This window comes from Orbicella faveolata, unplaced genomic scaffold, assembly GCF_042242905.1.
Source record: "Orbicella faveolata isolate gen_17 unplaced genomic scaffold, um_ofav_v1 contig_1, whole genome shotgun sequence".
Lineage (NCBI taxonomy): Eukaryota > Metazoa > Cnidaria > Anthozoa > Scleractinia > Merulinidae > Orbicella > Orbicella faveolata.
In genome coordinates this window covers 11,325,864-11,340,298 of record NW_028301536.1, presented here as the reverse complement: position 1 = coordinate 11,340,298, position 14,435 = coordinate 11,325,864, and the positions used below count along the sequence as shown (strand labels likewise).

Genomic DNA, 14,435 nt, shown 5'->3' with positions numbered 1-14,435 from the left:
GTCTTATTTTCGCAAGAAGTGTACATTTTCGAGCAAGTTCTCCTCGTGCTTGGCTCTTGCCAACGAGATCTTTGCTGTTCGCTTTCCAAATTAAACTTCGAAATCTGTCTCGTGGCCCTTGTATGAAAAATGCTCTCCAACTAATCTCCCTTCGTGCTAAAAAGACTTCGGCATTTCCTGTGATATATGACGTGGGGAATTTCTCCTTCCTTGGTATTCTCTGCCAATGAATAAAGCAATGGCCCATGACTTTTAATTGTAGCCGCCTTCAATAAATATTTCAAAGAGTCGAGATTTTTCTTTTAAAATAGGACTAATTAGCCGACTTTTATCATATGAGCAGTGAATAATACAAGTTTTAAAAGCTGGTCGCCTAGTTTGGTCTAGAAATAAAAGAAGAATTGAAACTGTAGTCAAGTTTCCTTGAGTCGAACAGAGACTGTTGAATGTTTGTAAGTATTTTATTCAGTAAGCATAAAAATACTAAGTGTTCCCTTTTTCTCAATGTTACTTGATAAAAAGAGTCCAAACTGCGAAAATTTGGCAAGAACTTTGAAGTATTTACCATGCAGCGAGACCGTCATCTTACCCATGATGCTTTCAGAATTTGAGCTGCATGGTTTCATTTAAGTTTTTCTTTTTCAAATCAACTTATAAATTTTAGTTTTTAACCAAAATGTTAAGAAAAGCTGTTTACTGTACAATGTAGTAATTTATTAATATTATAAATAAAGAACGCATTTAAAATAACTGTTTTAATGTGAGCCTCGTTTCCATGTCACAGCAATATTTTTGAAAAAAAGAAGTACGCAAAAAATACTGAAAGCTACTCTTTCACGATTGCTATCAAGTAAATTTGAAAAGTCCTTCATACAGCCTTTCATCAGATATCACTCACATTTTCTCCCCCCGAGTGGTACCGAGAACCTGCCCTGGCCCATGGCCCACCAATGCACTGCGTTCAATAATAGAGAAAAATAGCACAGATAGTGCAGGAGTTGAGTAAATAAAATGATCGCTCTATTGACGGCATGTTTGCTTTTGCATACCCTGTGCGCGCGCTGAATCGCATCAGCAAAAGCGCACGCGAAAACTGTGTTCGACTACCTTATTTTGGTTGCTTTTTTTTTTCACGTTGTATCAAGGTACGTATGCCACCTTGGGGACAGAGGAAAGTGGCCGTTGTAGAGAGGTGGGCATTTTGGGCAAGGAGGGGTGCAACATTTTGTTTGTTTTTTTTTTAAATGCTCATTTTAGCATATATAAATCAAAATGTATCAATTAAAACTAAACTCAGAAACAGTGAATAATGAGTTTCGTCTCCTTTCACAATAAAAAAATTGGGGTTTGTATACACCGTTCGTCAGTCGTTGATCAACTGGCCGTTGTGGAGAGGTTATTTTGGCAGTCGGGAACTGAGCGATTTAGTGGCCGTTGCCGCTGTGGAGAGGGGGCCACTGTAGAGAGGTGCCCGTTAATGAAGGTTCGACTGCAGTTTGGTTCTACTTCTTTTTTTCTACCAAATTTGTTTCAAAATCACATAATTTATTTTTTTCGAGCAGTAGACTCCGAGTTTTTGAACCAATTTTTTTTTCGTTTGAAGGTTTGAGAAATCAGGATTTCAATGTATATAGAATCGTAAAGCTGAAACTCAAACTGTCTCAAAGTTGTTCACTATCTTTTGCAAGCATTAGAGGAAGCTCGAGGTGAGTGCTGTTTACTTTCAGTTCATTTCGTACTTTGCGCCTCTTTTCCTCAGTTGACGTCCTAGTTCCTAGGAGTGTGCTTATCAATGAGCTCGCTCTCATTTCTGGTGAAGAACGAATGCATAAAGTCGCTGCACCCATTTCTCTTTTGTTGGCTTTGCGTTTTTTGATACTTTTTGCTCTTCATTCAAGAAGTGTTAGAAGCAACGTAATTTTCCCCAAACGGTTCTGCAAACTGTTACTGAAGCATGTGTTCTACCTGAGGACTGTAATGGCATTTTCTGCATACCCAAGGACACAAAACAAGAGTTTGGCCCCAGCGGTTGTATATACATAACTATGTACATAACCAACATCTGTACTCAAAATTCCGGGGAGAAATTATCGCCAAAATTTAGCGATATCTCACGGGGTTTCCCCTTTTCCTTACATTCAAGATTATGCTGTTCCATCCGCCACTGGAAGTTTTCGGAAAATTCAAATCGAAACGTTTGGTCGAATGGGCAGAGCTCATAGGGGTGCGTAGTTTGGTGTGTGTCAATTTGTCTAGAATACGAGTACTGTTCGAACATATAATTCACGAGCATCCACGCTTGTCAAACTCCGCGCCAGGCGAAGATTCTCTTTTTTCACCAATTTGCACTTCTATTATCTCCTTAACTTTTGGTGAGCAAGATTGACCTAACTAAAAGGAAGGTCGAAAAACGTGCAAATGGCTCTGAGCGTGGCAACTGTAACGATGTCAATTTCCCTTTCCTGGAATAGTCGCAAAAGTTACAAATTTCAACGCGGCCTGATCTTCCTTCCTCCCAGATGTATTACAGTTTTCAAACTTGGATATCAGATATTGCCATACGTCGTCTGAGTATCGACCTGCTCTTCCTTTCGGCTTCTGGATGGCCCACCACATAGCTCAATGGGTAGAAGACTAACGGGCTGGGCACTCCCTCAGTGCTAATGGTACCATTTTCTTCCATGAGGGTGAGTGATGAGAATTTCTCAACCCATACCTATAAGGTTGTTGTAAATTACTCTCTGAATGCTGGCCAACAAACATGTGCAATTCCTTCTTATTTTTTCACATCTTCAATTTTTTCACATCTGCAACTGATTTTAAAGTCCTAGCACTGGGTGTAGGTATTCAAACACTGGAACCTTTTCTCTGTTTTCGGTATCACTGCTGCTACTTGAGGAATCACGCTTCTTCCATAGAATAGAGACAAAATTCCCCTCATCGACCTTTAGCTCAGTGCACTTTGGTGGAAATACAGATGTCATATCATATGGACGGTGAAGTGCCTGTACACCGTTTACACCGCAAGAAGCACCAAATATTTTACCATCTAATCTCCGATAACTGATATAAGATCCGTCATAAATAATGCTCAGCTAAAGCAAGTTCCCCTCGAGTGTGGTCAGCGGTTCACCATCGGGGTAAACGTGGCGGTTGGTTCTTTATATCGGTCGATGTGTGCCGCTTTGTCGTGAAAAAACATCGCTGTTCCTGGGGAAAGAAGGGGAAAAAACGGTCTCACCACCTTAAGCAGATCTATACGCTAAATCCGAGCCGTAGTTTGGGTGCCAGTGGTGGCTGGTTCATGTGGAATTATCGAGCGAAGTTCGAGCACTCATCAAGCAATCGAAAGCGGCGAAAGCTACTTGTGAGTTAAACTCATGCACTCAAAACTGACTTTGTTTCCTTTATTTGAAATGTAATGCATGTCGAATGATTTCGCTGTTTGTTGTTGATCATTTTAGATATCTCTCTGAGACAAGATAAGGCAATGCTTCATGACGACGAATCTTTCAAAATGGAGGAAAAACGTGAAGATCATCGAAATTCAGCAAGTTCACAAGGCCATAAATATTTCATCAAGGAGATACCGCAAGGTTTCTTGCTGTAGTGACATTTTCTAGTGTATCTACTTTTAGGCTGTGTTGGTTTGATGGAAATAGGATGCCCCACTTTTTCAACATTACATTATTGAATTTGTGATCCATTTTTGGGTGTCTCATCGAGCTGTACGATATGGGTGTCGTTAACTAAAGCCTCCTTGAATGCTTGGTTCGAGCTCATTGTTTATACAAATCAGTTTGGCACATTATAAAGACATATTTTAAGTAGGAGTGGTGTTTTCTTTTGTGCAGAGATTTTTTGTTCTTGTTTAGTTTATTTTCAAAGATGTGTTAAATCTGTAGGTGTTGACAATGGCCGCCACAAGCTGATCCACTCGGGTGAACCGAAACTGAATTCCCTAAAACACGAAAAATTTAAAAGATCTGATCAATTGGATTGTGGTTTTAGTACAAGCATATGAATGTCTCGTAACACAAGCAATGAACGAAATCTATTTTTCAAGCGAGATCGAACAGTCCGCTCTTACAGAGACTGCCTCTTAACTAAACCTATTTGAACAGGGTTCATAGAAGTGTTCGTTGCGCTCGAGTGCCTTCGCAATTAGATAGTTTCACGTAACGCCGAAAGTTAAATACTTTGAAGTAACTCAGTGTTGTCTTGCAGCTCTCGTTGAACGGCAAACGTTATTAAACCATGAATTGAAAGGGTCCCACACTAAAGTTAAATCCATTCATACTGAATTAGAGATGAAAAATTTTGAGAAGTAGTGCCTTCCTGAGAATTTTCTCCTCGAAAATAAATTTAAGTAAAAATTTCGATGTGAAGAGAGCAGACATGTACTTGTCCTTAGGCTGAGTAAGGGTCAACCCTAATCTAAAGCAACTTCTTTTTGTTTACTGACTGTTTACTCATTGAAAACAGGGGCTCTTAGACAACAACCCAATGAAAACATGCTGTGTTTACATCTGAGCTTTTACCAAGGTAAACAGTTACTAAGGTCATGTTACTTAACCTTGGTACATTCGTCCAGTGTTTATACCGGCTCAAATAACTCAAGTTGATCTTTCAACATTCGCGAGCGCTGCATTATCAACGTCATGAAATCGAACTTGGACGAGGATTCCACCGCAGTGGAACAGGAGCAAATTGAGGTGCCATCATTTTCTTAGGCGAGGACCTCATTTCATAATATTGCGGAGAAAATTCAGCTGCTTGATCATACCCAGAGTATGCATGGATACGTTGTATATGCAGCATCCTCCCTGCCTGGTGGCAAAATATATCGACAATAATTACACAACATAGGATCGAAGTTTGTCTAGAGAAAGTTGTAAATAATACTGAGAATGAAAACTACGAAGCTCTCTTTTACGTGACGGATTGCTCGCTGTAAGAAGATCGATCCAATCTTTCCACGTTATCTGCCATGATCGCCCAGTCAAAACTGGAAAAGAAACGCTTTGTCGACAATCGCTCAATCTGCTCACCGCGGGAAGTGAAATATTACGCCACCACAAGCGGATATATCTGTCATCTTGACCTTGGTTACCAACTGTAACCATGCCTGATCACAGGGTAATTACAACTTTTACCTCGGTTAAATTTCTTTTGTCTTTTGCGGCATTTACCAAAGTATCAGTTGGCGTTTACACAAGGAAAATGTTACCTAGGTAAGTAAACTCTGGTACCTCGGTAAACCGTTCAAGTCTAAACACAGCAACAGTCTCTTGAAGGATGGTAGAAAACGAAGAACCCAAAAAGCATTTTCCTCGCCGCAAGAAAACAGTGTAACGTTCAGTTGCTCTAGGAAAGCAAACCTACTAGTTGAGTTGTTTTGAAATAACTTCCAAGTTAAAAACCGAAGAGCAAGATTGAAAGACAAATTTAACTCCATAATTCGGAGCTAGCACAACTATCAACGACAACAACTCTGTTTTATTTATTCAGCAGACCGTGAGAGGTCCTTAAGATTATGATTAGGCTTACAATTACAGATGGTCTTGAATATAAGTCGCATCCTCCAATTTAATGAAAACTTAAAACAACAACAAATCAGCAAAGCGGTTTACAGTATATTGAAATGACCATTGGTAATAAGGTCCGTTTGGATATCTAATAATTACAATTACTAGTATCCATTCTTGACTGCACTGGCTGAGAGCATGACCTAAATAGGAAGAAAGCAATCTGCCAAGCATACGGTTGCCAATATACCACCGCCACAGGCTGCTGTCAGACAGCCTAAGTATGCAGGACCGGCACCTAAGCATCCAAAGGCTGGGAAGCCACATTCTAACAGGAAACAAGCGATACAATCACCAGGAGCTCTACCCTCTGAAAAAGAAGTCAGTTTGAACAGTCAATATGATTAACAAACGTAATAGCAATGCTAAAACAGGTTCACGCTGTCACTACTTTTAACATAAGACGACTCAAATTCGACGTTGTGTGAGAAAGTGATGACGTGTAGCCGAGTAAGACGACAAACCCAGTCCGGGCCATGAAATCTATTTTAAAACTGCCTTTATATAGTGTATTCAAGCGTGTACGAAAAAGTTGATACTGTACCTTCATACTATGTTACCTATCTTCACTGATTACCCTCAAGACAATGAACAGTGACGCTGCCCTTAAGACAGGGACAGTGTTGCTGCTGATTATTCAGATTATTGAAAGTTCCCTTTCCTAATTTCCATATTATATCGCCAAATATAACCAAATACACAACTAAATTGGATCAAAAGATTCTAAAAAGTAAAATAGAACGAGTAAGAAGCCCACGATTTCGAGGATGGAGGTGGATTACGGTTCATCAAATTTAGTTTTGCGACAGGATGTCAAGAAATCAAACCTGCCATTCTGGTAAAATTTAGTCATTATTTATCTGTTTAGTTGATTTTCCATTTCTCTTGCAAGCTCCTGGCCATACGTATTAAAACACAATATATCAGTCGGGACCCTGTCCGTTTTATTAATGAGAGGTAAAAAAACTTCCTTGGTTTTCCGTGTTCAAGTTTGTAAGATACAAACATTTTCACTTTCTAAACTTATAACCTAACATGTTGTAGAGTACGGACGAACAAACAAACAAATTACAAACCTGGGCGACCCAAAGCCTTGGTATTCTTGGTTGGCTCAGGCTCTTCAGGTTCCTCAGTCTCGTCATTCTTCAACTTGGAGACCAAACCATTATAAATGGAGCGCTTGAAGTTTTCAGGAATCTCGTTCTCGCCATTCTTCAACTTGGGAAGCAAACCATAATTGGGGCGCTTGGGGTCTTCAGAAGTCTCGATCTTGTCATTCTTCTTCAGCCTGAACATCATCACTCCGGTCAGGTTAAGGAGAAGAAATAACAACGCCGATCTTACGAACATGACGTCGTCGTTTTTGCTTTTTTTCTGCAAGGGAATAACGTGAATTTCCTCAGTTAGTCGAGGAAAGTGGATTAAATGAGATAAGCAGCCGACAGTAAGGGGTTAATTTCTAACTTTTCGTCGTAAACAAAGACAAAATGCCGTTGTCAACATTTCTTCTACTTTTTTATCCAGTTTTTTTTTTTTTTTTTTTTTTTCTTCTTTTAGCAACAAGCCTCCGAAACTGTCTCAAAGGCAACTTGAGTTTTTGGTCTGAAATAACGATGGGGAATTCTTTTCAACAGCTTATAAACTTTGCGCATCTTAGTTGTTATGCTCATGATTTAAAAATAACCAGAAACCTTACTTTTTTGTACTACAATACTAAAACAACACTCCTTACAAGAAACTTTCTTTCATGTTAAAAATTAATTAAACTTACATGACCTAAAATACGATACTTATATCAGTTACAAGGATTACGCCTAAACTACTAACATTATGAATCCGACAATACTAACAATGATACATCCACTACAATGAAACCACTACTTAGGAACCACTTCGTTTTTGTCCCAGTGAAACGCCAATACATTTTGTTATAAGAAACCACACTGTTTTCAAGGCGGCCAACGCTAACATTTTGTAATCTCAGTGTGTAATCTCTTATACATACACCCCGTTAACACGACCGCGCAAACCAAATATTCATTTTAAAGGACAGAGTAAAAACCTATTCTTCTCTCCAGCGGTTTGTTTAGTTTCTGCTTTTCGGCTCTAAAAAAAGAGACCTAAGAGTTCATATTTAACCGAACGCTCTCGCCTTGGTGGAGTAAAATCTTGCTAAATTGTAAATTTTTGTAAGTTACCGCTTCTCTCAAGTCACCAGCAGGTTTTAATTTTTTGAATTAATAAATAGCTTACTAACAAGGAGAAGACTTTAAACATTTATGTTTCCTCAATATTTTAAACAGTTTGCACGTCTACACAAATAATTCGTGAAATGTTTCACGGACGTTCTTGATATTCATCGCTAATTTTCATTCGATTCACAAGTCAGTTTTCCACCATATTTCAAGGAAAAAACTGAATATTCATGTTCTTCCACTGTTTTTAAGCCAATGTTCAATATACCTTTACAATATTATTTTAAGCTAGCATTCAATATAAAGTAATATAACTTGATTACGCTTTAACTTCCAAATGCTTGCCTTCTCGTCAAGTACTTACATAACTCATCAATTACAAGTAGAGAGTTTATTATTTCCTTTAGAGCGGTTTTCAAACCTTACTGATATCGTCAACTGGTGTGTGACAGTGTCGAAAGTTCTCTTTCCAAATTTCCTATTATATTGCCAAATGTAACCAAATATACAAATGAATTGGATAAAAAGATTTTAAAGAGCAAAAAACAACAAGTATTTTGGGGCATACATATAAGTTCAGGATTACAAGGGTTGAAGTGGACTACAGTTCATCAAGCTAGATTTTGTGACAAGACATAACAAAATCAAAATTGACATTCTTATGAGCGTCTGATAAAATTTTGGATCCCTTACTCATTTTTTTCTTGTCTAGTTACCCAATATTTCTAAGCTTTCACCTCTTTAGGACGTTAGAAAACTCTTAAACGAAAACAAGGCCGCAATCTAATATAGCAACAATGATACAAGCAAAGAGTGTAGGGACTAGAAGATGACTAGAGTAGGCTAACCGAATTGCTATTTAGGCTTACTGGAGAGCTAATCAGGCTAACTGGAAGGCAAATTGACTGGTGACTTATTGATTCATCATCTCATGACTCTTGACCCATAGACACATCTGACTTATAAATCAGGGTGCCTGAGTTAGCAGCCTTTTCTTGTCGCTACTTTCGGATATTAGTTACATGTACCGTACTTGTGTGTTTGTTGAAACCCTTTATAGCCCGCAGGGAAGGAGTAGCCTAAATTGCACTTCGGTTATCCTAAATGACATTTCGGTTAGCCCAAATAGCGCTATGGTTAGTCCGCATAGCGCGCCAGTTAGCATGAATAGTGCTCAGGTTAGCCTTAACAATGCTTAGGTTAGATTGTTGTCGGTTTAGCTATTAACAATGGCAATGGTAACACGATACATGCATAAAAGAAAAATCAACTCGTTAGCAAATGGCCTATGACTAATGACTTAAAAAACTCATAAATACATTGGTCTCTTGCTAACCTATCTGAAACTTAAATTGATAACATTTAGCCTACCCGACGTAGCCTTTACACTTTATGAAAACTGTATGTAGCACCCACTTTTCAAGGAAATGAAAATCGAATTAAACTGAAAAGTAGTCACTGGTTTACCTCTTGTGTTGACGGTGTACCTCAAGTTTCTGATTGCTGCCAGCTGACTGCTAAACAGCTAATGTTGTGTTTCTAAAAGATACAACAACTTAAATAGATACAACTTAGAGGCCAATAAAACTATCTCTTGTTATGTTGATCGATAGAGGATGATTGTTGTGACACTTATACTGACCTAGCGAGAGGTGGCCGTGAGGTCAATATGGCTTGATATTGCATGGCTAATATAGCAAGAGTTTATCACTGAGACGTAGAGCAGTGTTTATTGGTTAACATACAAAAAATACAAAAGAAACAATTGCAATGCAAAATAAGTTTTCATATAACGTCATAATAATAACAATACTACTAATGAAAAAAGACGCAAACGAACAAACAAGAAACACAGCTTATCCTCCCTACGACCTAATAAATTCTTGTTAATATTATTAATTGCAGGTGTGTTAAGTGGTTTTTTTCATTTTTGAGGGTGCTTTAAGAACTTGGATATCTCCTTAGTAATGTGGAGCGCAATACTTTAAGAAGCTTTTGTCCTGGCTATAAAACCTTTAATTTTAGGGTGAACTGTCTTGACATTACTTAGAATAAATACAATGCTCCCTAATATTAAAATGTGACTAATTAAATAGTGATCAAGATCAAGATGAAGTCTTCCTCGTTGACGGTTTAATATCTATGGTATTGTTTTTAAGCCAGGACAAAACAGACATGTTTCCAGAATTCAGAAGATCTATAATTCTGCAGGAGAAAAGTAAAAGCTCGCGATCGATGGATTGTGCTTCTTCTTGACAGAAAATACAGCTAGGAGAATCAGTGATGCCGAGGCGATATTAAGTTTCGCGTTTGCACAGAGAAAGCAGTTAAGGATTTTGTACTGGAATTCCCTGATCTTAGAATCTTGAGTAGTATTGCGCATATAGGATTTGCCACGAATTTATGATTTAAAAAAAGATTGATAGTTCCTTCATCGCAGATGACATGAAAATTATGAACGTTGAACCATCTGAAGCTCAGGCATCGTGTTAAGCAGGAAGACATAAAGACCATTGAGCTGAACAAGAAACACTCTAGAAAAGAGCTATCGTGACAAATAGAACTCCATAAAAATGACCTTTGATCACGAGAGTTTCGCCCTTCGTATTTGCTCTTTGCCCTTTACCGGTCGCTCAAGGCCTAGATACATATATCCGGATATTCTTTTTGTGAGAAACGTACTGAATATTGAGAAAAAGTGTAATCTCAGGAGACAATCTGTCTCTCTGTGACCCTTGCAAAGGGACAAATATATAGGCAATGTTAGGGCACGGAAAGTATTTTATTATAGTGCCTTTGTACCACGGAAATACTTGTGTCTTAAGGCAATGTTACGGCTGCTGCATGCAAATATACTTTTTTTTTTATCGGAAAGAATATTTATGGCTGGCAACTCTTCTTTTTCAAGCCAATGAATTTCTTTCATCGCAGTGATAATACCTAGGGCGTGATCGCTAACAGCTGTACGGTGACGCACAGTGAATGTTTGCCGTTGTGGTTGTGCTTTTCTCGTGGCAACCCGCTGCTCACGCCAATTCATATGCCTGCTTTTAAAAAGACGACTTTAAAAGGTCGTCGTTCCAAGATTTGTGCAACATTTATTGTTCAAAGTGTTTTCGACTTTTTTGGTAGCCGGCAAAAGGGACAAAACATGACATTATTTTAGTACCATAAACCCTTGTCATCATTCGACCATTCCGTCTGGAAATTTCGAGTTTTCAAATTCGAATGCTGAGTAAGGGTCTTCATCGTGAAATTCGTTTCCATTTTTCTAAAGTTGCTCGTTCGTTTTATTACTTGTACCTGCAAAACAACTGAAGATTTTCCTTCCCCGAAATTGTTCCAAACAATTACTAGAAATAGCTGTTGACAGATCTAATATTGCGTTCGCTCTATCACCGTATCATCTTTAGAGTAAACATGTTTATAAGAGACACGTTTCCTCAAAAGATGTTTGTAACTGCATTGTTTACATTAGTTTTGTTACCAAACACGTCCACGCCATTGTTCTATATGAATTTATGCGGTTTTATGGCACTCGCATGAAATCCTTATAATTACACTTAAACCCAAGATTGCTCTGACTTGTATTTATTTGCTTTTATTAAGTGCTTCAATTGACAAGCCCTTCGGAAACTTCCTTCCCTTTCACTCTCAGCCGCCAAGGTTGACGCTGTTTATTTGATTGAGTTCGAAACTACCCTGTAAGGTCCTCAGAATAAACGTGTTTCGATCATGATTCGCGTAATGCACGGCAAAATGTCAACAGTTTTCCTAATGAAACCTGTTTCATTCGTGACCAGACTAATCATGTTTCGGCCTAGTGTGAACGCAGCTTAAGTCGCTGTTAATTACATACACATACTTTGTTAAAGCTCCCTAATTGTATTTTTCAGCATCAATGGAAAATATAAGATAATTCAACCCCTATTAATTTGTAATACGCGCAGTGAACACAACTGGTTCATTTTACTGTAACTAAAGACAGTTCTGTTTTTATTTGCCTTATTTCTTTCATTTTTCTCGTCAGTGATTTCGAGTGGTCGTATTGAAGGGGTAAATTTATAAAGCAAATAAAGGTAATTGGGGGACGCCAGGAGGAGGTAATTGGTCGCATTTAAAAGCGACCAACAAAGGACCAATGAAGAGAACGAACAAAAAATTTGATGAAAACAAATGACAACGAATCTCACGGTGAAGACGATACTCAGTCTTCGAATTCGTTGACTCGAAATTTCCTGACGAAATGGTCGAATGATGAGAAGCGGTTATGGTACAAAAATAATGCCATGTTTTGTCGTCTACCACAAAAAACAAAAAACTCTTTCTAAAGGGAAAAAAAAAAAAAAGTAAAAGTATCTTTGCATGCAGCAGTCGCGGTATCTCGAGCCGCACAAAGACACAAATATTTTGATAGTACAATGTACTATTTTCTGTCCTTTGATATTACCTATTTGTCTCTTTGCAAGGGCCACATAGAGACAGATTGTCTCAGCTTGAAGTTAAATTTTGTCTGAAAAGTACCCGGATATTTAGTCCAGGCCTGGAGCGACCCCTAAATGAGAGAAAGCAAATAAGGCTCTCGGAAACACTCGCCTGATTAATGGTTATTTTTATGGAGTTCTGTTTGTCACGGCAGCTCTTTTCTGGAGTATTTTTCGTTCAATTCAATGGTCTTTATGTCTTCCTGTTTAACACGATGCCCGAGTCTCAGCGGGTTTAACTTTCACTTGATTAATTTCTATGACATCCGCGACAAAAGAACTAACAAGGTTTATTTCATGGTTAATTCGCCTGATCACCGGTTGTTTTCAGGGCGTTCTATTTGTCACGACAGTTCTGTTCTAGAATGTTTTTCGTTCAGTTGAATGGTCTTTATATCTTCCTGTGTAACACGATGCCTGAGTCTCGTGGGTTTAACTTTCAATCGACTAAGTTTTAGGGCGTACGTGATGAAGGAACTAACAAGCTTTGTTATATGGGTAACTCCGCAAGAGCGCAAGAAAAGTTAAGTCTTGCGCAATACTACTCTAGATTGTAAGATCAGGGAATCTTCCAATACAAAATTCTAAATTTTATAGTATATACAATCAAGAAAATCTATCGTCTCGGGATAACTGATTTTCCAAGCTGCACTTTCTATCAAAAAGAAGCAGAATCCTTCCAGCATTTACTCTTTGTCTGCAGAATATAAATCTTTCGAAATCTGAAAACATGCTTTGTCCTGTCAAGTGGAGGACTTGATCTTGTTCTTGAACTTGATCTTGATCACTATAATTAATGCCATCTTATTATTAGGGAATATTTACTCTAAGAAATGTTAAAACAGTTTACCCTTCATAGTCAGGACTTAAAACTACTTATAGTATTAAGCTCAATATTGCTAGGAAAGGATATGCAAGCTCTTAAGGTAATTTCAGAAACTGGGATAAACTACTTAATCTTTGCAATTAACAATATTAACAATAATTAATTTTATTGGGTAGTAGGGAGGATAAGCTGAATGTTTGTTTATTTACACCTTCTATTCATGAGGGTTTTTTTATTATTATCACTATAATTATTATGTGTAAGCTTATTTTGCATTGTTTCTTTTGTAATTTTTGTATATTATTAAAGAGAAGTTTCTAATGCTAGAAGTGTATATCTCTGGTATTGGGTCTTGTGCTATCAGATTCAAGAGTAAGCTATCTATAGACAATTTTTTCAGCGAAGCAGGAGCCAATCACGTTGGACCGGACTTGTAATATGGGCTTTGATTGGCTCAAATTCAGAAAGAGAAGCGCGCAAGCGCTCTCACAAATGACGAACTTCTCACATGGGAATTACGCTGTCGTATCTGTCGTTAGCAGTTTAAAATTTAGCTGATAGTTTTGAGACAGAAATTTATGTGCTAAGCCGTGAACATTTTCGAGTGTGTCCCAAGCTGCTCAGGTGTTTCAGCACTTGTTCAATAGATTGGTTTTGATCGCATTTCGAAATATTCTTGCACAGACTACCAAGCCGCGCGCTTTGTTGTATATTCGTCATTGGCCAACATTAACTCATCTTGACCTCACGACAACTCCCTTTGGGCCCGAAAAAAAGCTTGATCAATTTCTTGACGCTTGTTCCCCGGTTAAAGTCAATTGGAGGTTCAGGTCAGATCCCTCACTTCTTAACGTCCATTTGGAATTTTGCTGCCCATGAGTCACTGCATTCCAGTCGTTACAGTTTACATTACTGACAAGTGAAGATATCACCATAATTCATTGCTTTTAAAGGAAGAGAAAACTTTTTATATTGATATCAAATGAGGCTTTCTTCTACTGTTCTGTTGAATCAGCTGCGTGTCTTCTTTTTCCTATTGACGTTTTTGTTATTCCTGACTACAGTATTCAGAAGAGAGAACCAGAATCAAATTAATGAGTACAATTTCACCAGACTGGAGAATTCTCATCCAGCGGAATCAACAACACTCTGCCCCAAAAACAGCAAATGGTACTATTTTTGTCAGAGTGGATAGAAAGGACGTTGATATTCTAAACATGACATCAAAACTACTTTATAAAGAATTCAAATTCAAAAAGCAAACCCCTCCAGCTGCCCAAAACAAACTGCAAAATAAATATTCCGAGCTAGCGGTGGAATGGACAAAGATCTATTCCCCGCC

At 38.1% G+C, this 14,435-nt stretch overlaps 1 protein-coding gene and 1 long non-coding RNA gene across 2 annotated transcripts; one reads left to right on the top strand and one right to left on the bottom strand.

Moving 5' to 3' along the window:
* Positions 1-3,047: 3,047 nt before the first annotated feature.
* Positions 3,048-5,588, top strand: LOC149118081 (uncharacterized). Its single transcript, XR_016207057.1, has 2 exons — positions 3,048-3,367; positions 3,465-5,588. It is a non-coding gene; the product is annotated as an uncharacterized LOC149118081 (long non-coding RNA).
* Positions 5,482-9,310, bottom strand: LOC110064716 (uncharacterized). The gene is made up of 3 exons (XM_089289057.1): positions 9,251-9,310; positions 6,665-6,962; positions 5,482-5,898 (listed from the first exon to the last, which is right to left on the bottom strand). Exons 2-3 carry the CDS (start codon positions 6,936-6,938, stop codon positions 5,732-5,734), a joined length of 441 nt encoding a protein of 146 aa, XP_089145183.1. The 5' UTR covers positions 6,939-6,962; positions 9,251-9,310; the 3' UTR covers positions 5,482-5,731.
* Between the last annotated feature and the right edge of the window lie 5,125 nt (positions 9,311-14,435).

Bases quoted from the DNA above. Each gene is read 5' to 3' on its own strand.
- LOC110064716 (XM_089289057.1), bottom strand. From the start codon at position 6,938: ATGTTCGTAAGATCGGCGTTGTTATTTCTTCTCCTTAACCTGACCGGA. The intron at 5,899-6,664 runs GTTTGTAATTTG...CTTCTTTTTCAG, and splicing joins CAAGGCTTTGGGTCGCCCAG to AGGGTAGAGCTCCTGGTGAT.